At 40.6% G+C, this 22,434-nt stretch overlaps 1 protein-coding gene across 8 annotated transcripts in view; it reads right to left on the bottom strand.

Annotated features, from left to right (window-relative positions):
* OXR1 (oxidation resistance 1) overlaps window positions 1–22,434 on the bottom strand; it is a 275,865-nt gene that overhangs the window by 76,062 nt on the left and 177,369 nt on the right. For 2 of the 8 annotated variants that reach the window (XM_048286460.1, XM_048286466.1), the window contains exon 1: window positions 811–979. The exons of the other annotated variants lie outside the window; for them this stretch is intronic. In XM_048286460.1, the coding sequence (XP_048142417.1) occupies window positions 811–964 (154 nt within the window). In that variant the 5' untranslated portion in view covers window positions 965–979. Of the gene's footprint in view, window positions 1–810; window positions 980–22,434 lie in introns of those variants that run through there. 8 annotated transcript variants of the gene reach the window in all.

The following is a 22,434-nucleotide window of genomic DNA, read 5'->3' as shown; positions in this document are numbered from 1 at the left end:
AAGAAGTGTGCGTGCATTCACCGACCACCCCTCCGGTTTTCATGGTATTTCTTGCCAATATAAGTGCTCACATCAGATGAGTAACTTACAGTACCTATACCTACAGCCCAACAACATTATCAAGAAAAGGGGTAACAACAGCAGCCCTCTTACTCCCAGGCACAGGACAAGGAGTCACCGGCTGTCTCCTGACTGGCCTATTTGGCCACTGAGTGGCAGAGGTACTACTTCTGCCCTTAGCATCACCGAGCCTACTTCCCAGTGACGCTGCCTGATCCTCGGGAGCACCTGAGAGCCAGAAACAACCTCGTACATAAAGGACATCTCAAACCGAGGAGCTTGTGCTCCGGATGCTTTCCTCCACCCTGGTCTGCGAAAATACCAGGAGAGAGAGGTTAGTGAAAGTAAGAGCAGGAGTTGTGTCGCAGAAATCAGGAAGACGTTCAGTCAGTCTGCTGCTGTTAGACCCAGCCCCAGCAGTGCCCGGCCCCGACCCACGTGCGGGCCCTACCCCGCCCGCCCCGCGCCCCCTTCTCGCCCTCCCCCGGCCGCCGCTCAGAGCCGCCCCGGGAGCGGGGCACCAGCCGCTGACGGTCTCCCTGACCGGCTCGGCTGCGAGCCCGGGGCACGGCGGGGCCGCTCCCGGCTGGGAAGGGACCCTCTCCCCCTGCTGCTCCCGCTCGCTCTCACACTCCAGGAAGGCTCGGAAGGGGCGAGGAGCCGAGCCCGCTGCCCGGGGAGGCCCAGGCCGCCCGTTGCCCGCCGTTACACCCCGGCTACCCCCGCGCCTCAGCCCCTTCCCCAGCGTACCTGCCGTCGGCTTGGCGGGGCCCGGCTCCCCGCGGCTCCGGCCGTCCTGGCAGCGGCCATGGCGGAGGCCGCCGGGCACGGCGCCCCAGAGGCGGCTGGCGGTGCCGCGGAGCAGGCGGCCGCCCTTGCCGGTGAGGGCGGTCAGCGAGTCCATGGCGGCGCTACCGGCCGGGGGGCGCCATGGCCGGGCCGCGACCCGCGCGCCACCGGCCCGCGCCGCAACTTGGGCAAACTTTGGGGCGGCCCCGCCCCCTTTTAAAGGGGCCGCGTCGCCGCCGCGGGCGGGGCCGGGGCCGGGGCCGGGCGGGAGCAGCCGGCGGCTGCCGAGCGCCTCTGTCACCGGGACACCGCTTCCTTCTGGCCTCGGGCAGGCTCACGGCCACCTCTACGTCTTCGTGGACTCACCCAGAGTTCGGGGAGGTGGTTCTGGTTCGTGGAAGCCCGTTGTTTTACAACCATGTGCTGCAGCGCTTTCTATGAACTTTCAGCTTTCCTGTCTCAGCGTTCCCAAGCATGAAAATCAAGGCAATCTCTTGCTTTTAATCATCTCACAGAAAACTAAATTTTTTCTTCTTCTTTTAAATCCTCTCACAGTCGTGGATATGAGGATGTGTTTTTCCACTGTAAGTGCAAAACAGGACCAGCCGCGACACTGTGTGGTTTTGCTGCTCTGTTTTTGACCCCTTTCTCTCTCAGTGTCTCTGCCATGGGATGGCATCGTCCTTGGCTTGTGCCAGCCAGCCATGTCCCGGTGCCCTCCTTTGAGTGTTTGCCAACATTGATACCCAACTCAACCTTTGAACCGACTAGATCACTTTAGGCTTCCAGCAAAACTTACTAGGTTTGCACTTTTTCTTTCTTTTTGAAAAAGACATTTGATTTCTGGTGTTCATTTGTACCTTTGCATTCTTTATCCCCATAATTCTTTGAACTTTTTAAATTTTGAAAAAATAAAACCAATTAAAACATGATCCAACAGTTTCACAGAAAAGAAATACCTAAGGCATTGAATCTCATTATTAAGCTCTAACTTATGATGTATTCTGCACGTATTGAGGCTGAAAGAACAGCCATATTTATACCTGTGCCATAGACCTTGAGAACACAGAACTGTAAGCTAATGTGCTTATATTCTAATGTAAGATACAATTATATGCTGCATCTAGCTGCAAATGAAAGCATTGTTTAATAAAAAATGCTCTTGTTGAGCCAAATCTATTGTGTACATGCAGAACAGTCGAACAAAGTGCTGAGCTATTTCAACTCCTATTCACTTGTAGCAGCTGTTCAATTAAATCAGAGTTTAACGTCAGCATTTTGGAGTGCTGATTTCTGAGGGTTACTTGATTTAAACAGTACACTCAAATCAACCTTTCTACTACTCAAATCAGTTCTTGCTCAGGAGATAATGATGTTCAAGACGTTTTTCAAACAAAACTTTTTCACTGAAAGACAAGAAAATTTTAACAGAATTAGCTCCCCCTCCCTTCCTCCAAGATCTGCCAGGAAGAATGGATGTGTAACCTGTCTGTTCCAATTCTAGTGAATAAATCTGGAACTGTAGTCACTGCATGGTCTAAGTACCACTAGATGTTTAGAATATAAACTGTTCTGCCAACTAGATCTGTCTTGCCCTGAGCAGTATAATTAGTTTTCATTTTATGACAGTGTTTCTGACATGAAAAAGTTATGATTGGTCTTTTGCCCTGTTGATTCTATTTTAGACAAAATCTATAACATCTTTGCATGAGAAATGTGTTTACAAATGTGGTGATCGGCACATTTTAAACTTCAAGATCAGTTGCCCACCAGTATTCCAGCCACATACACACCTCTGCTATTGTATTCATTGCATGTGTTTCTTCTGTGGTTTGAAATAGTCCTGTCTTTTTTTTTGTCTTTCAGATTCATATTTATAGAATCATAAAATTTTGTAGGTTAGAAAAGACCTTTTAGATCATCAAGTCCAACTGTTAACCCAGCACTGCCAAGTCCACCACTAAACCATGTCCCTAAGTGCCACGGCCTCTAGTGGTAACTCTACCACTTCCATGGGCAGCATGGGCTTGACAACCCTTTTGGTGAAGGGATTTTTCCTAACATCCAATCTAAACTTCCCTTGGCACAACTTAGGGCAGTGTTTTTTTCATTATATTGCAGTAATAGAGGCTACAGATTCAGATAGCATTTTGGTGAAGTATTCAAGGTAAATGTTTGATACCATGAATTTATTTTAGTTGCTTTCATCAGCTTTCCTCACAAATAGTCTAACTGAACTATAAAAAGACTACTTCTTACTGCAATGTGTTTTTCTATAGTATTGAAAATCATTGTCTATCCTCAAAAGCATCCATTTAGCAATGTTTTTACTTAGCAAGAACAAATTCTTCAGTTAAACTGTTTTAACTATAAAATCAAGATTTAGGTATCGGTGCTCAGAAAAGTAATAGTACTTGTTAAGATGCATGACACTCATAAACTGCTGATAAAATTTCAAGGCATTGCTGTAATACAATAATTAATATTAAACTGTTATTACATTGTAAAGAATGTAGTCAGAGCTATAGTACTTCCCATCCAGAGGGACCTTGTAGGGTATGCCCAGCCCCCGCCCTGGAGGGAGGTCTGCTGAGATAAGGAGATTGCTCAATCTCCCAGCAGAACTCCCCTGGAAAGGCAGCCACTTTGCAGTTACGGGGAGAAGACGACAAACCCCGAATCCTCTGGGAGACCCTATGCAGATCCTTTGTAGCCCATTGGCCCTTACCCTCTGACACCCACCCCCTGTATCCCTATAAAGCCAGCCCCCTGTCCCTGCGAGGGCAGAGAGATGTTCGTTCCTGGCCTCCCCTTCCCCGACTAATAAAGCTACCTTGTGCAGAACAGCTACACGAGCCTCTCGTCTCTCTCTCTCCCTCTCCCTGGTCTGGCTTGGAGGCTGCCCTGCAGAGCTAAGGTGAAATCACGAGCTGACAATCACTAAAGAGCTGACAGCCTCTGCACGGGCCCTCCAGCCAGCAGCTGAGGGAAGACACCGGGCCCTGGGAAGACGATCTCTCTCGGGACCATCTCTCCGGACCGGTCACAGCTTCCTCGGTCAGAGCTACTGACCCCACACCAGCTGCATTAGGACCTTGAGAAGCGGGTCCATGCAAACCTCATGAAGTGCAACAGGGCAGTTATGAGGTCAGGGTAATCCCAAGCACAAAAACAGGCTGAGCAGAGAAGAGCACTGGTGAGAAGGACTTGAGGGATAGTTCGTTGATGAGAAGCTCAGCATTAGCTTTAATGTGCCCTTGCAGCCCAGAAAGCCAACTTTATCCTGGGCTACATCAAGAGAAGTGTGGCCAGCTGGTCGAGGGAGGGGATTCTCCCCTTCTACTCTGCTCTCCCACCTGGAGACACCACCTGGAGCACTGCATTAAGCTCTGGAGCCCCTGACACAAGGACGGAGACCTGTTTGAACCAGTCCATTGGAGGGCCACAAAGATGATCTAAGGGCTGAAGCACCTCTCCTATAAAGACAGACTGAGAGGGCTGGGGTGCAGTCTGGAGAAGAGAAGGCTCCAGAAGCCCTTAGAGCACCTTCCACTACCTACAGGGGACCTACAAGAGTGTCGGAGAAGGAATTTTCACAAGGGGTGATGGCCTTAAATTGAAAGAGGTCAGGTTTAGATATTAGGAAGAACTTCTTTACTGTGAGTGGTGAGGCGCTGAAACAGGTTGCCCAGAGAAGTTGTAGATGCCCCATCCCTGGAATTGTTCCATGCCAGGGTAGACAGAGCTTTGAGCAACCTGGTGTAGTGGAAGGTGTCTCTGCCCAGGACAGGGGGCTGGAATTAGATGGTCTTTAAGGACCTTTCCTACCCAAACCATTCTATGATACTTCAGTAGGCATCATCAACACAAACATCCAGTAGTACTCTTATGTTCTTTAAGATGCTGTTTCAACTTGGTTGTGCATTAGTTGTACCACACCTGTGGTAGCAAGATTTTTGACAAAGATCTCTGCTCTGAAAACTGACCACTTAATCCTGTGTCACTTTAAAAATCTAATGTGCTGGTACTTAAGATTATAGCCTGTATTTCCATCTGAAAAGCTTTGCAGCATTCCTCAACTTTTTAATTGGTAGGAGCAACATGAACACTACATACATAAGCAATGTGTGTCCCTTTTGCTGTAAAGCTAAACCAAATATAAATGGGTTCTACAATATTTATAGTTTTCTACACTTATATTGATCTTGAACACCTTTACAGATCATTCTACTTTTCTGTCCTCAAAATGCCTAGAAACAACCAGGATTTTGCTAAGGAGGACTAATAAATCTGTGTTTGATCTCTGAATGTGCAACAAGGATCTCTTCCGGGTTTATCTCCTGGCCTGTGGTATCAGTGCAGAAGAGTATCTCTGTAACTCAGCCACTTAAAACTGTCCCTCGAAAAAAAGGAACTGGTCCTACCTGCTCTTAATTGCTTGTTTCTGTTCCCATGCTAAGAATGTAAGCACAAGGATTCATTTGGCAGGTGAATGAACTGGGTCGTAAAGCTGATCCATTTAAAAGTACCTTTTAGTTTAGTAAAAACTAAGCTTTTATTTTGTTTTGAGGTTATAATTATCCCCAGTTAGATCTCCAGATCTGGTTGTGTGTAAATGCCTGTAGAAGCACAAGCTGCAAAGCAACAGAAGAGTAGAAGTGGCTGGGAGAGTAGAAAGAGGGAGGGAGAAAGAGAGGAAGATTCATGCCAGCCTCTGTGTCTTCAGTGCCACTGTACATTAGCTCAAAATGAGAAGTCAAACTGTGGCACAAATAGAGATGCCTTCATATTGGTATTATACACAAACCCATGTTCGGTAGCTACAAAAATGTCTGCCAGAATATTTCTCCATTTATGATGTAATATTTAATAACACATTATGCTAATCTATTGCACAACCTGGTCTTGTTGCTAGATTTCCAAGTCCTAGATTATGCTAATCTATTGCACAACCTGGTCTTGTTGCTAGATCTCAAAGTCCTAAACCAGAGGGAGCAGGTAGAGCTGATTGAGCTGCGTACTAAAAGAACTGATGGGGTAGAGGAGAGAGAGCGGGGATCCATTTTAGTAAAATAGAAAAGAACACAATGAGGAGAGAATATTATCGAGAACTGAACATACATATAAAAGTATTTCAAATGACAAAAAAAAGATAAAAACATAGCAAGTGGTAGTGGTATCACTTTAGACAGATTTGTTGCTTGTGAAAATAAGTGCAAATTGTAGCAACTAATCCAGCAAAATGCCAGCAGATGCTGTGCAACTTTCTTAGGGCTGGGCCAGTTCATGTGCCTGGTGTACAGGATATGGGCCTCTCGCAATACATCTTGCCAAATTCGTAGTGCTACCAAGCTGCAGGCACAAGTGCACCAGGCACTGACACAAACCCCTTATTCTATTTTGTGAGAGAAGAAGTTTGTACATGCTTTCCGAGGTGACTGTCTTGTTGTCAGTCATTTGGCAATTACTCAGCGTTCATTTGTATATAAACAACCTCTAGGCAAGTATGTAATTCTGGCAGCTTGAACCAAATGCCCCATTTAAGCTTCCTTAGTCATTCTGGAAGCACTGATTGTCATGTAATGCTATGAGGATGCTGCATGCTTTTGTTAAGTATTCTGAACTACCACCTCTGGTCAAGACAGTACCATTTATGTGGTTGCAAAACCCATAATTGGCAAACACATGAATTTGAATTAGAACATCTTAAAAGCCTAACGTCTTTCTTAATTTTTAATGAAACCTGTTTTTAGTAATGTAAAATAATGTTTTAGTTTTTAGTAATGTAAAATAGTTCAGGAATCATTTGGGTTTTTTTTTCCTTGTGAAAAAAAGGTAAACTCTTAAGACACAGAAAAACATACTGCAGTCTGTTTCCAATGCTGTTTCAGTAAAAATTAAACAGAATGCAGAATGCATGTACAGTCCCTGAAGGAGGGACCAGAAGTCAGGCATGCAGAACTCCCACATTCTCAGGCCTATTTCCCTAGGAACAAACTAATTTGAATGATGAAGTATGGAAGAACACAGTTCTAGAAGCAAAAAACATTTGCACAGTTCTGTTTCTGTGATTAAGAAGTTTCAAATTACTCCAAAGGGAAATTCATTGTCAGTATAAATTTGGGAGAAGTTGAAAAGAGATAACCAGTAGATGACACTAAGTAAATGGGTGTGTTTAAAGCAGGTTCTTCACAGAGAACTGTGGGTTAGGTGTGGCTGTTCATAAGGTTTCACAGTACCACATTCTCTTCAGATTAGACACTCAACAAGAAAGAAAGTCCCATCTGCATACTAGTTTCAGAAATGGCAAACCTGGAATTTCAGACTTCAGCAGGTAGGGACATAATTCTGATTCTACTAACCAGCTCCCTGTAAGATTGAAATGACATGGGGCCCAGTCTCTACCTTGACCACTGATGCTGTTCACTGTTCAGCAGAAAATGTCACACTGAAGGGACGAGACAGAATAATAATGGACAACAAGGGAATTTGGCAGTCCTTGATTCTGGACTGGGACTCTTCAAGTATAGGTTATTTTTTGTATGCAATTACTCTTGATATAACACTGAAAAAGACAGGAAGCCATAACACCATCTCTTTTAGGAAAGTTGTTTTCTCAGTAGAAAACTATATCAAACTCCTACTGTGTTACTATTTAAAATCTGGCTCAATAAATCTTTAATATCTTAAGGAGCTGTATAAAATAAAGGCACCACACCCAGATATGGGGTTTCTCCAGGCTGAGGAGAACATTTGGACCTTGGCCACCTCAGCTTGCCCCTGCAACATATTTTAGCATCAAAAGATGCACTGCTCCTTAAGTTTAATTTCATAATAGCTAAGTACTGTAGCATTCACTGTGTGATTTTGTCTTCTTACCAAGAAGTTGAATACATAAATATTATGGTTTTGTTTGTTTGGTATCTAATCTAATCCAAGTGAGACTATTTATAATTAGGACAGCCCAACAAGTCCATTTCACCTTTGAGGACAAAGCAATTTTTGCTTTTCTAGCCAGATTTCAAAAATCTTCATACAATAATTTAAATTTAGATAGTAAAGATAGAAACACCATGCAAATAAAATGTACAATCAAATCTGGGACATTACTGTAACACATATATGAAAAATGTTAATTGATTCACAAGTGTTTTATACGGGCATACATAGCATAGTTACAGGAATGCATACTAAGCATATGAAACCCAGTAGAAGTGAATATGAATTGAGGGTATTTTACTCCACTTAACTTCATCTTGCAAAATAATTTTATCAGATTTCAAAAACATGCCACAATTTTTCGACACTTTTGGAAGTACCCAATTTCAGTTGCATATGGTCTGAATTTTCAGAGCTTCAGGTAAATAACAAGCTTTGTTGCCTGCAGTTACCCATCTTCTCTGCAAAATTATAAAATCATAGTCACTATCCAACTTGTATTTATGCTCTTCTTTTTCATAAAACAGTGAAAGAATTAGTGTTGGGGCCCTCCCCCTGCCATGTAGCCCTGGGAGAGGGGCCCTGAGGGGACAGACATGGGGTTTCCCTGCCCCTGGTCAGCCTCGTTCCCCATTGGTTATTTTGTGTTCCCCTGCGCGGGCAAGGACCCTCGGGTCCCGTGATTGGAGGAGTTCCTCGGCAGAGCTCCGGCCATGCGGCTGGAGAAATAAACATCTCTGAAACAGCTATCAAGAACCGGTCCATAGATATTTCTTTCCATGGGCCTCCTTGTTTGATATGCATGTTGCAGTATCCGCACTGTAACAAATGGTAGAGAATTGCTGGCAAGACACCGATCCCTAAGGACAGAAAATTCATGAGTAAAAACCACTCTAGATCTCTCTCTTCTCGCCTTGGTTTGGATATTCTCTCTGGACTATTACAAAAATGGATATTCTAAGGCTAAATATGTATTTTTCTTATTTTCTCAAAGTATACTTATGTTTGGATGTTGAAATGATCCATTCTACAACAGCATGTCAACATTTGTCAGTGTATCAGTGATAACAACATGGAAGTTTTCAAATATGGCCTTGAGAACACATGCATGTCAAATGGGGACTTTTCCATGTTTATGGCAGAACTTTACTCTCAGCTGTAATTACACAGCTCTTTATATAGAATACCTTATCAAATAATAATGAAATGACTTCCAGGTCTTCAGTTCATATTTATCTGGTCAATAGTGGCTTATTATAAACAGAACATTCTATTCTTTCAGGGAGTTGTATGAAATTGAGTTTGGACTCCAGGGGGTATGAATGCATGTTCATAGAGACATCCATGCAGTTTAAGGATGTTCACTAGTTATGGCCCTTGCTGAACAGAGTCAGTTTTCAGCAGACACATCTCCTTTTGTGTCATCGACTCAGACATTTTTTTTCTTTCACCATGTGTTTTGCAACTGAACGTGGAAAACAGTGACAGTACAATTGATGATTCCATAGTATTTACTAGCTAATCTAAACCTCCACAGAAGCATAAATTATGCAAATGATAAATAATTGCTTATGAAAGGTGCTCAGAAAATTGATTATTCATCAGATATTTGAATCTTAAGCAAACATTATTGACTTAATCCTTTTTTTTTTTCCTTTTTGCAGTATAACTGTAACTGTTTTTTCCTTAACACTCCCTAAATGCTTATCAAGTTGTTAATGCACTGTACTCCTGTAAGGAAGTTGCTCCTACTTGCTCAGAAACAACAGATCCAGATTCCAATTCTGGTTCAAAATAAATAGAATGTCCCTCTGGTAGGACACAGTTGGTAAAGTTCAGTCTGGTTCTCTACCATTTCTGAAGACTAAGCAATCATAACACAACTCAGGTTTCAAATGAAAGCATTGATTCAGAGCATTAACATGAAAAATGCTTTGTGATCAATATCTCTCCACCTCATGACTGGCTGTATTCCTCAGGTTTACAGGAAAAGCCACATACTTTAGAAATCTACAGTCCTTTTTGGGGGTTATAACATTAATAATCTTCATAGTAATATATATGTTAATATCATTATTAATTTTTAATAATGTCTTAAAAGTGATATAATGAACAGGTTCTGTCTCTTTGAAGAAATAATCAATTGCTTGTCACATACTCCCATTATATTTGGTTGGCACCAGATTGGTTTCCAGTTCAGAAAACATTATGGCTTTTAGTTATCGGTTATGTGTTTCCATTGCAACCTTTAGACCTGAAGATATCTAAGATACAGGATCTTTTCAATTCACCAGAACAAAATCATTCTTCTCAGACATCTGGAAAACACAGGCTTAAGAACAGTGATGAGCAGACACATAATGTCAGTTCTACGTAGAAATGCCATCTAAAGTACAGTGATATTTACTAGAGAAATGGGTCCAAAATAACATCAGAATTTATCATAAACCAGAATAAGGCTAATGGCAACAACTGATCCTTTTGATTGCAAATTTTTTATTCTAATAAGAATTACTGATTTTCTATTTTACTTGCTCCTGCTTAGGCATTCTAGGATTAAAGATTAGTTAAAGAAAGACTGAATTCTGTTCCAGTCTTTGCTACCTCTTTTTTCGTGGTCGTTTCCCTTAAGTAAAGTAAGTATATGAAAGCCTTTCGTACATACCTTTTCCTGAGCCACCTAAGTCTGTGCAGGACATTCCTGAAATTTTCTTTTGAATGAAAACCCAGAAATATGTTGATCTTACTAGGAGGAAGTTCTGCTTTTTCTTTCTTGTTAACTCTTGCTTCTTAAGGAACATCTGGTGTCTCTCCCCTCCCCCACTGGCACCACATCACAAGTGTATGCCTGATTCATTTGCTCCCATAATATCACGTAGAAAACTTGTGGATGGTTACTCACTCTGTTCTTTTGGGGATAATTACTACAATTTATCCTCAAAAATCAAATCCATTGCTTCTAGCTAGCTAAATCATTTGAAGGCTGTCCATTACTGTATTATCTCTGAATTAAGAAACTTTATCCTTTATACAGCAGTTTTTTCCCCAAAGCTTTCATATCTTAGCTCTTACGTCTCTCCCACATTTTACTGTCTTATTACCGTCACAATTTTCCCTGAAATGATTTGAAATCTCGTGTTCAGCCGCATTTAGCTGCAAGGCTGTACACACCATTGAGAACCTATGCACATACACAGCTTTACAGATCCTACTTGCCTCTTATTAATTTCCTTCTCTTTGTTTAGGTGGGATCTTCTGTAGGCTTCATTTAAAATTACTAAAGGCATGTCTCACTGTTTTCCTTGTATTTCATCTGAGAATGAAATATTGTGAACATATATTGTCTACAAAATCCCAAAGGAACAGTTCTTTCCATAGGTAATTAATGGTTATCTGTCAAGGTTTTTTACACCAGTGCTTTAGGATCAAGACTCAGAATTTGTAAGTGATTTGACGGACAGCGGTTAAGAGTGAAGCACTAGTGACATGCTTTTTATCAAGGAAACAGGCTGTTGTATTTTTCAGAAGTCAAAAGTTTATTTCTTCCAACTATAGATACTAATATTAATGAATTATGCTATGTTGGAAATACATACAGCATACTAGTTTAGTCATGAACCTTAGAAAGGTCAGCAAACCTCAGTGAGAAGAGAAGGGATAAATAACTGTTGTCTAGCCTTGATCTATTTTTGTATTAAATACAAAGGAAAAATTCAGTTATTTGAATTGGAGCTTGCCTCGCAAGTTCCTACTAATCTGGTGTTGAAGTCCTGCCTTGGGTATGGGATCACTAAAGCAATTCTGAAAAAAACCAGCACCATAACCTTGTAATATTTTAGACTTGTTATATATCCCCAGTAACTTTCCTTTTGTTTTGGGGCTTTTTTGGGGGTTTTTTTGCACAGAAAGCTTTAATGGACTCTGTGGTATTAAAGGACCTCTGGTATTACTCAAGACTTCATGAAGAAATTAAATTGTAATAATAAAGTTAGAAGACATCTGGGTAAGTGAAACAGCAAAGAATCAACAAATGTTTTAAGTCTTGGTTGGCAAATCTACAGTTTTTCTATAGGAGTCAATAATCATGTGGATAAGAATAATCTGTTGATAGCAGTGTACTTATATTTTCAGGAAGCTTTTTACAAAGTCCTGCAGCAAGGAAATGAAGCTGTTGTAGGATGAGATGGCTCATCATTTAATACGTACGTTTAATAATGTACAGTAAGCAAGAGGCCAGACTTCACAACAAAGGGAGGAGGATTCTCAATGCAGCCCAACAGAGATGCATGCTTTTGAACTTACTGCATTGTTAGGCTAAGCAGAGAATAAGAAGGTGATGGAGTTTGCTGAGGATATGAAATTATGTGGAAAAGTAAAATCTGCTGAAAAACGTAAAAAATTGTTTCATAATACAAAACATAAAGCAGCAAGCAAAATTCACTGTTGATAAATGCAGAGTAAAGACAAGTTTTCCTCTAAGTGCATAACTGTGTTTGTACATACAGTGATGAGCAGCTTTACATGAGCTATCCAGTAGACATATATGAAAATGTCAGTCAATAGACATCAAAAAGGCAAAAATAAATGAATTATTAGAAAAAAATATAGTTACACTATTCATTAAATTCTTCAAATGAATATAGATAGTACTGTACTGAGGAAGGCAACAAAGGTGTTAAGCTGCTTCTTTCTAGGAAAGCAGAGAAAATAATAGAACGTAGCTAAGCAGAAAATAGATCAGAGAAAAACTATTCACATTTCTCGTGATAAGAGAAGCAGGGGCACCTAATGAAATTACTATGAAGATTTTTTAAAAAAGAGAACATTTTGTTGCACAACATAACTGAATCACAGAATTCATTACCACAGGATGTTGTGTATGGCAAAACTATGAATGGTTCAGAAAGTAATTAGAAAAAATCATAGAAAGTCCATCAAGACCCAAATAGCAAAAGAATGCAAATACAAACTCTGCTTTCTGGAAATCGCTATGCCACAGACTGCCTAAAGCTCAGAGGAAATATCAGCAAAATGTCCTTTCATACTTGACCTCTTCTGTATTCTTTCCCTAATTACCAGCTGCTGCTGGCTACTGTGGGAAATACGACACTAAGCTGGACCTGAGCAAAACATTACCCTCACCTCACCCTGCCCAGCCAGTCTGATGCAAGGACTGGCCATGATACCACCCTGTCCCCCTGCTCTGGAACCAGAAGTCCTCAGCAAGTGCTTTCCTTGGGTCACTTGCAGTCTGAAGGGAGTGACCTCTGCAGATGGAGGAAGCTCAGAAGATCAGGCCTGGGGTCTCAGGGAGATACAAGACACCTCAATCACTATCGATGTTGAAGCAGAGAGAGAGAAAAGCTATTATTTTGCTTTCATTTTTCTCTCTTTTTTAATCTCCTGAAGTGAATACAAGATGGTGTGGCTTTTCCACCTTAGTTGCCTTATCCAGAAAATTGGAAATCTCACCAAGTACCAGTGTTGATAATTTAGTTTAAAGAGAAGTCATAAAAATAAAGTGTTTCTGGAAAAGAATCCAAATAGACTATCAGAACATTTTCAGATGTCTAAGTCTTTAGGGCTCTGACGTTGTGCTCTACACAGGCAAACAAATGTGAAAAAAAAGAAAGCACTGAAGGACAACCGGGAGATTCTGCCAAACATCCTGGGTATATTATATTATAGTGGCTGTAGGCTGCCCTGAGAAGCCAACTGGGATCCTGGAAGGGCAGGGAATGTGTCCCACATCAGGTTTAGGTTTAGCACACAAATATCCCTCTGTGCTGGCACAGCTGCACGGCCAGGCTTGCTGGCAGGCAGGGAGAGGAGGCTGCTCGTGCCCTGACTCCACAGATGCTGCTGTGGGCTCTGTAATACAAACAGTTGGCACAGGAGTTTCATAGCACTGATCCTCAATGTGCAGACACAGGATAAGGGATTCTTTGGTTTTCAAAAATTAAATCTATTCCTCAGAATTCAAGGCTTTTAGGAAAAGTGATTGTATTTTAGGGATTTTTTTGAAATCCAAAATAACATTTTACTGTCATGCAAAGTTATTGTCAGGAATGTAAAATCTGTTACAATTAAGAGGTGAAGTGCCTACAGAAGAAAGGGGTACTGAGAAAAGCCTGTAACCCAGTATGTATATTTCATTTTTAAAAAATCAACCTGGAAACAGTTTATCATCAAGTATAATGGTCTATATATGACTTATGAAACAGAATGATACTTTACCAAAAGAAAGCAGCAATACCCGAGATTTATTTGCCAAAGTCTTACAATGTGTCAAAGTCATTCCTCCAATAAGGTACAAAACTCCTACTTGAAAAAGGTGCAAGACTGAGCTAAAATAATTGGGATGGTTTTCTTACTATCGATGCACAGCACAAAGCACTGGGAGCTGTTACTTTGCTTTCTTTAACAAAGTACAGAGACTTTAAGTGTGACCACAATTTTTTCCTCAAAATTGTGTTCCGTGCCCAAATGAAGAGGAACCTGAGGACTGTGCCAAGGAGCTATGATCACTTGTGATTTAAACTTTCAACACTCAGGTGTTCTGACAGCTCAAGCACTTTGATAAATTGCCCAGGAACTATCATTTACTTCCTACAAGTTTGAATCAACTACCAGCTGTATCACCTGGTAAAAAGCTACCTTTTACCTTACCTCTCTTGATGCTACTACATTTCTGCCTTATTGCTGATGGGACAGTATGGGATAACATGGAGAGTGCTGGCTGCTTTTTTAGAGCATCTTTCTAATAGTTCAGTAGTGCAATCAGAGTAACAGCACAAAATTGGCTCTTGCACATCCTACAGGAGACCAGAGGAACCAGATATTGAATTACCAGGATTAGTAAAGTATTTTAATAAATACCATCATTGTTGTGACTATCAACATTTTTAGGAAAAGTGAAGGGAGGCAGACAATCTGGATATGTTTGGCATTGAGATTGTACTCAGCTCAATAAAATACACAGATATAAAACAAGATAGTGACCCAAATACTTCATCATTTAAACAGATTTCTGCAAATTGAAGTCATGGCTTCCTGATGCTGAAATCCTTTTTGATTAAATGATTTTGCTCCAAAGGTGAATGCAGACATCACAGGTGTGAATTAGTAGATGCATAATGTCCACCCAACTACAAATATTGTACATTCTTAGTATCCTCCATGCTTCCCATGTCCTCTGGATTAAGAATGTTCTACATGATTATTCTGTTTTGTATAGAATTATTTGACCATTGGACTTCATTTACATTTTTAAAAAGGAATTTTATTTTCATGTTTTTATGAAATTCAACTGTCAGAAGCCTTAATAAGTAAATATGCACCACTTGTTTTCATATGATGGTCATTTTCAAGTTACATGAAATGAGCAATTTTTAAATTAAGGTATTCCTCTCTAAAAAATTCTTTTAGACTCAGTACCATAAGGTTTCTAGGCTTTTTACTATGTAATTTGTATTCAGCCTTCTCTGCATAAGGACATCAAACTAAACACCATTTCTGGCATTAAATATTTTATTTCAAGCAATAATTCTTTTAGAAGAAGATGTATTTTGTTTTGTAATTCACAGAAAAACAGTAATCTTTCAAATGAGACATATAGTAAGTTTTAAACTGTATAGTATTGGCCTTTCTTTAATTTCTGTGAAGACTAATTTTTGCCTTTATATTTTGAAGCTAGCAGGTAGAAAACATGATAAAGTCTCATTTTGTATGTTGTCTTACGCATGCAGTGTTTACTTATGTGATCAAAAACGTTGAGGTCAATTAGATCTTTGAGGCAGCACATAAAAGTTCACTATTTCTCAATAGTCTTAACATGCAATATTACTTTTAAGAGGCGTGATGACAAGGGAGCATGACCTAGCTACAGCATTCACTTTCCAAAGTTACTCACACTGGATGACACAAGGACTTGCTTGTACCATAAACATTCCCCACCCCTCCTACATGGACTGCATGTAAGCCTGCAAAGCAAGCTTCTACGTGCTGCAGGGCCTTGGAGGGATGGTTTGGCAGACTTATAGTTCGTGAAATAGAAAAGGGGAGTAAGCCTCTAGTGGTGACATAAATAGGGATTTCAGGAGCACTGTAATGATTTGCGTTCATCATAACGAAGTGCTACCTGTGACACATTATGACCAAATGGTCTGGATGTAGAAGCTGTGTTTCCATTTTGTAAATTGGTCTGAATTAGGATAATGATGTCTCAGTCAACGAACCAGCATCACTGGGTGGTTAGTCTAAGCAATATTCTGTCCTGGGAAACACGGTGTATCGCGCGTTTGATATCCACAGCAGTGTTCTGACTGTTTAAATGCTTTTCCATTTCATTTTATAACAAAAACTTTCTTCAAGTATCAGCATTATTACCCTGAAGAAAAAGAATTAGGAATAAATTGTGCAGCTTGCACAATCACACAAGGCTTTTGAAAGAGGTAATTAGACTTTTGAGGGCAGATTGCCATAGCATATTGCAGATAGGAAAATCTTGCTAAATTTTGTGGTCTGCCATGCCTCTTGCATTTCACAAAGGCATATTGCATCATTTGAGGGTAAAAAGGTCTTATAAATATTAAAAAGCAGAGGGGCTATGGTTTGTTTTATTTTTAAGCAATATTGTCCTTTCCTCCCCCAAAATTAATTTTTTCCTTTTCTTAACAAAAACTTTCATACAGTCAGATGTTAGTACCACTACATTCTGACACTGCCCTTTAAATAAACAGCTCTTCTAACACTTTTTTAGACTTGGTGTCAAACAGAATCTTGTGGAAGTTCTAAGCCAATGAAAGCATAACCACTCTGGCCAGTCAGCCCTGCTGTGACACAAAACACACTTCATAAAATATATTTTATTGTCATCTACATATGTAATGCAGAGTTGTATTTCTTTAATAACAGGATCTTCAGACTGATCTCCAGTGTCTGGAAGTGCTTTGTTTGTAATATCTTTGCCTTTTGTTTCCCAGAACTCATTCTTCAAGGAGAAAATACAAATATTGGTCTAAGGTTAAGTGCAAATAGATCCATAGGGATCATCTCCAAGCCTTTTTCAGATGACAGTCTTCTTACTTCCTTTCGTATTGAAAGATGTGTGATCTCACCCAAACATACTTGAGATACTTCACATTTACTCCCTGTTACAGGTCATAATAATGTTTTTAGGAGGGGAAAAAAAAAAGTGAATTTCAATGAGCTGTTATCAGTAAGTTCAATAGATTCTCCTTCCATTAGTTAGCAGGTGAATGATCCTGTGAGCCACTTCATTACTTACAGCAAAGTAGAAAGCAATTGATTCTGTTGTACTTCAGTAACTTACATTCCTCAGATGTCCCTTTTTCTTTTTCCTCTTTCATGGTTTTACTTACATAAAATACAGGAAGTGTTTTAACTAATGCCGTTGTACATCTCTAAATTAAGTTTTCAGGTGCTCAGTGGGTTGATTCTGTAACGAAAGTATGGTGCACTCAGTGAAAAGAGGGCATTGCACAAGTTGAGACTGAGCTCTTGCAGTTCTAGGGAGAACATACTTGGTTTCTCTAATGACTGATCAAAATAGCACAGCAAGGAGAAAGCAGAAAACTAGAAGTGACAAAGTATTTTCACGTATGATAAGAAACAAACTGTGGATTGCCTATTTGGAAATCTTATTCTTTGCATAACCAGTAGACAAAGTATTTGAAAGAAAGTGTACAAACAATCCCCTCAAAAAAATATTACCTTTCAAAATATGGCTGTCAATTAAAACAGCATTATTAGAAAACAGTAATAAACTGCCTGACTCACCCATTGTTCTCAAGGACATATTATGCTAGCTGTTAAGAATGAAGTACAGGTGTTTTTCAGAATTACAGTGCTAAATGCTTCATATAATTTTATATGCTTCATATAGTTTCATTTATAGTTTTACACAGCTGATGATATAGAGAGACACTAAAGTGCCTGAAGCTGCATTGAGGGGACACCAAATTGTGTATTAGCTTAGTATCAAACAGCATCTTTAGAGACTTTTTTTCTTAAGTACTTGGTCTCACTTGATTCCTTTTACTATCAAGGACTGTGTACTGGACCCTTCAGTGTGGATATTGGGAGGAAGAAGCTAAGAACTGTTCCACTCACAAGAAGTGAAGTCCAGTGGCCTTTTATTTTAATGTTAAGAAGGTTTGACAAAGGGTGTGAACATTTAAGGCTGTATCTTCCATTACAACCCACAGCTATTGTTCTGCAGAACAAAATTTACAAGTGAAGAAAGCAGTTATTTACCACATTTGATATGATTTTCCAAAGAAAGGGCACAGTATCATCACATCGTTTTCCAAAGAAAGGACACGGTACCATGATTCACATACCCTGAATGAATTCCTTATATGTACAGGAACAAATCTTGTGTTACTGACCTCTAAGAAGGTACAATCTCTGGGGCCAGCTTTACAAATCATATCCTGGAACAGGGCAGTCTCATGCAGGAATATCACATCAATACAGAAGTATTTGATGGCACTGGTATAACAGCTTAACTCCAAGGCACATGAATCTAGTCAATGAGCACAGTCAAAAACAAAAAAGATGCTCTGAGCCAGTTTCTTCTGGCTACTTGGGTCATACTCTTAACTCAGCTTTGTTTCTGGGTCAAGAAGGCGGTCGGTTGAAGAGCACAGAGTGAGATGGAAAGCACTGAGTGGGGCTCAATGAGATTTTATGGCAGAACTCCTATGGTGCTGCTGCACGTCCTGAACTTTGCTTCTCTTATTCCACTCCAAGATCTCATTTCCAAATGTTTATAAACTGGCTAGTACCCTGGGCAGCAGAGGGTTAATCAAGAGAAAAGTGAGAGGGAAACATTCTCTACTTCTAAATTGTCTTCAGAGCTAACCCAGCATGTAGTAGAAGAATTAAAGAAAGCATTTGACCAAGATTTGTTCATGCCAGACACACCTTTTCTTGCCTTCTCACAGAATGTAGAAATGTGTGTCTCCCTGAGGACATTCTGCAGAGTTTGAGATGTAATGTCTTGACAGTGGAAAAGTACAAGTCTAAATATAGTACATTTTGTCAAACTTTGTTTAAAAGAATATTCCAATAGATATCTGTTCAAAAATGCACCTTGCTATTGATTGCTATGCAAAACCCTCTATTAGTAGGGAATCTGCAAGACAATGATACCAGTATGAGGCCCTGTAAGTGACTGATTGTTTTGGCAAGTATTCAGGCCACACAATGGACTTTGGCTTCTCAGTCATATCTGTCATTGTCTGGAGTGAAGGAGGTCTTACTATTTTGTTTCTTCCTTTTTGTTTACTCACTGGTTCTTCTTCTCTGGCACATAAGAAACTGTGTCCTTAAAAGGCACAAAAAGTACAGTTAGTTACTTCATTTCCAGAACATTTCTTTCCATGATGGATTCTAACCCACAGCTCAAAAATTTCCACTTGCACAGAACTAAGAAAACCTAGCAGTGAGCAGGCCAAAAGAAGGAGACTATAACAAGTCTTTGAGACATGGAAATTCAGTATCTGAAAATCCACACAGCACTGAAATCACAGATATCAGAGTTAGAGTTTTAAGGGGAAAGAAGGTAGAACTAGTAAAAAGACCACTTTGTCTAGCAGTCTATGCTTCCATCATTAGAGTTCCCTCATTATACAAAAAATTTCATAATACCACACATTTCATACCGTCAGAAGTATTGGAGGCACAGGCACTGTTAACTGGAAGAGAAGGGAAGAAGCATATTCATGCAATTTTTATTGCTCTCCTTAAAGATTTTCCTTAGTGCTAGTGAAGGATTCACAGGAGGCATTTGTCCTCTCCACTTCTTTTTTTGATGGAATCCTTGATCAGGAGCAGGTGAGCTCCAGGAAACAGCATGCAGGGGGTAACAAGCAGGTCAGGATCTCCTCATGAATAACACTACTTCTCTGGGAAGCCTAAGAAATGTGATTCTTCACACTTTACTGAAGATTGAGATCCAACCTTTCACTCCTCTGTGACCACATGCATATATTCTGCCTCATCTGAATACCTAGAAAATGCTTTATTTTTCCCCTCTCTGTTTTCTGATTTACTTCTAAAGCTACCTATTCCTTGCAGTAGGTTTTTGCTCACATTGTATAAACAGCTCTTCAGGCACTGCTGTGATACAGTGCATGCCTACTGGAATGAGAATGACAAGAAAACAAAAATTATGAAGGCACAAGAAAAAATCTCAGCAGTGATGAGACAACACATGGTGCATCTTGCAGCACCCCAAGTTAGAAGATGAGATTTTAGATTTCAAAAATGTTTTGAAGCAGAAATTATGTTTTCTGCACACTCTGATGACTGCAATTCTTTCTACTACTTTTCTTTGCAGCACTGAAACGGTGCTGGAAGATATAGCTCCAATTTCCATGTAGGAAACAATGTGGTGGGGGGAAACCCTCCTCCTACCAGCACTTGTTAACAACAGGTGAAGACACAGCAGGACACAGAAACTGAGCTGATTTTTTCAGCTCTTTCCCCCCGTGCTCCCAAGCCAAGAAATGCCTAGGTAGCCCCTGATCTGGCCCCTGGCACAAGACTGTAATTTTCCTGCTGAGGAAGAACAAACATTTCAGTGTTCCCCATTCCTCTTTGGGAACTTCTGAGCTGGCACTGTGACAAACTCACTGACCTCTGTGGAGGGACTCACAGCCTCCACTGACATGGGTTATGAGAAACTGATGTCACACGTGGCAACAACAATGGCACAACCTGAAAAGAAATTCACAAATGCTCGTACAGAACTTAGTACATAATGTAACTGAGCAAAGCTGCAAGTCATTCCATGGCTCAGGCTCTCTCAGTGTCAACTGTGAAGACTCATTTATATTTCAGGGTCATCTTCAAGTTTTAGTCTATCTTTGACATCAAACTTAAGCTGCCTTTTCTTGGGGAACTCTTCAACCTACAGGCAGTACAGCTCTGGAGGATGGGACAGGATTGGAAAAAATTGCCTGTATAAAAAACCATTTAGATAAATCTCTCCAGTATCCAAAAACATATATGATCATTCCTGTGAAAGAAGAACTGGAGATTTGCAAAGGATTCGGGGTGTTCTAGGTATTTGTCCACTGAGTAATTTCCATATATGGGAATCTTCCCTTGGAGCCACACTGGAGACAGACCTTGCTCTAAATGCAAATTGAGGAAGCCCTCAGGAAGAACTGTCCAGAATTTTGTATTTCCAAGGAGTTTATACACTCAGCTCCCCTTTTGTAACTGACCTTCTAGAGGAATTTTTTTTAATGAACAAAATGTCCATTTATTTATTAGACCAAAAGGTGTTCTCTTTAAAAGCGCCGACCATGTATTATAGCCTCCAGAAGAGACATTCTTTCATCCTCTCAAAAATTGATTGGTAAAGATAAGAGCCTCCAGAATGCAAGGCCTGTGGAATACAGTGGCCAATAGCCATGCTGAGATGTGTTTAGAGAAGTCTTCTGTCACATCAAGTCCCAGCTGGGGCACAGATGCTGTGCCCATCCAGCTGGGAAGGGTGGGAATCACAAGCACAGCTACAAGCTTCTTTTAGCTATTAGCATGAAATCTTAAGTAATTTCTTAGAAATCCCTAGAACTCTAAGCTACTGTGTAGAGATTGTCACTCCCTGGCTTTCAGAAGGCCTGCATGAGCTGTCTGTCCCAAAATCATAGAATTACGGGATCACAGTATGGTTTAGGCTGAAATAGACCTTTAAGATCATCAAGTCCAACTGTTAACCCAGTACTGCCAAATCCACCACTAAACCATGTCCCCAGGTGCCACATCTATGTGTCTTTTAAATACCTCCAGGGACGGTGACTCTGACACTTCCCTCGGCAGCCTGGTCCAATGCTTGACAACCCTTTCAGTGAAGAAATTTTTTCAAATATCCATTTTAAACCTCCTGTGGTGCAACTTGAGGCCACAACCTCCTTTCAGGTTATTGTAGAGAGCAATAAGATCTCCCCAGAGCCTCCTTTCCTCCAGGCTAAACAACCCCAGCTCCCTCAGCCACTCCCTTATAAGACTTGTGTTCCAATCCCTTTACCTCCAGTTTGTACCCTCTCTGTTGTGTTGTATTTCCAGCAGACATCTGGTAAGTTGAAGTCCCCCATGACAACAAGGAAAAGCAAATATGAGACTGTTTACAGAATATTTTGTTTGGCTCTTTATCCTGCTTGGGACGGCTAAAGCAGACTCCCACCATGGTAACTGCCTTGTTGGCCTTCCCCTTGATTCTTACCCAGAAACACTCAACCCTATCCTCATCATCATTAAGCTCTACACAATCAAAACTCTCCTAACATAGAGGGCTACCCCACTGCCTCCCTGTCCTTGCCTCTCCCTTCTGAGGAATTTATCAATTCCAATCCATTGAAGCATTCCAGTTGTGTGACTCATCCCACAATGTTTCCATGATGGCATGAATGAGGGTAAAACATGAAGACTGTATATAAGGCAGCATTGTACACACACCAAAAAACCCCAACCGACCACAGGTTGTAAAGCAGAAGTTATATATTTGTTCTCCACTTGGCTTTAAGGTAGCAATTACTTATCCAAGTGTAAGTGTATTCTAAAGACATAATGTTCTTATTTATTAAGCTTCTGAAAGAGTGCTCTGTAATT

Source organism: Corvus hawaiiensis, chromosome 26, assembly GCF_020740725.1.
Source record: "Corvus hawaiiensis isolate bCorHaw1 chromosome 26, bCorHaw1.pri.cur, whole genome shotgun sequence".
Lineage (NCBI taxonomy): Eukaryota > Metazoa > Chordata > Aves > Passeriformes > Corvidae > Corvus > Corvus hawaiiensis.
Note: the sequence above shows the minus strand (reverse complement) of the source record. Positions and strands in the feature narration are given on the sequence as shown.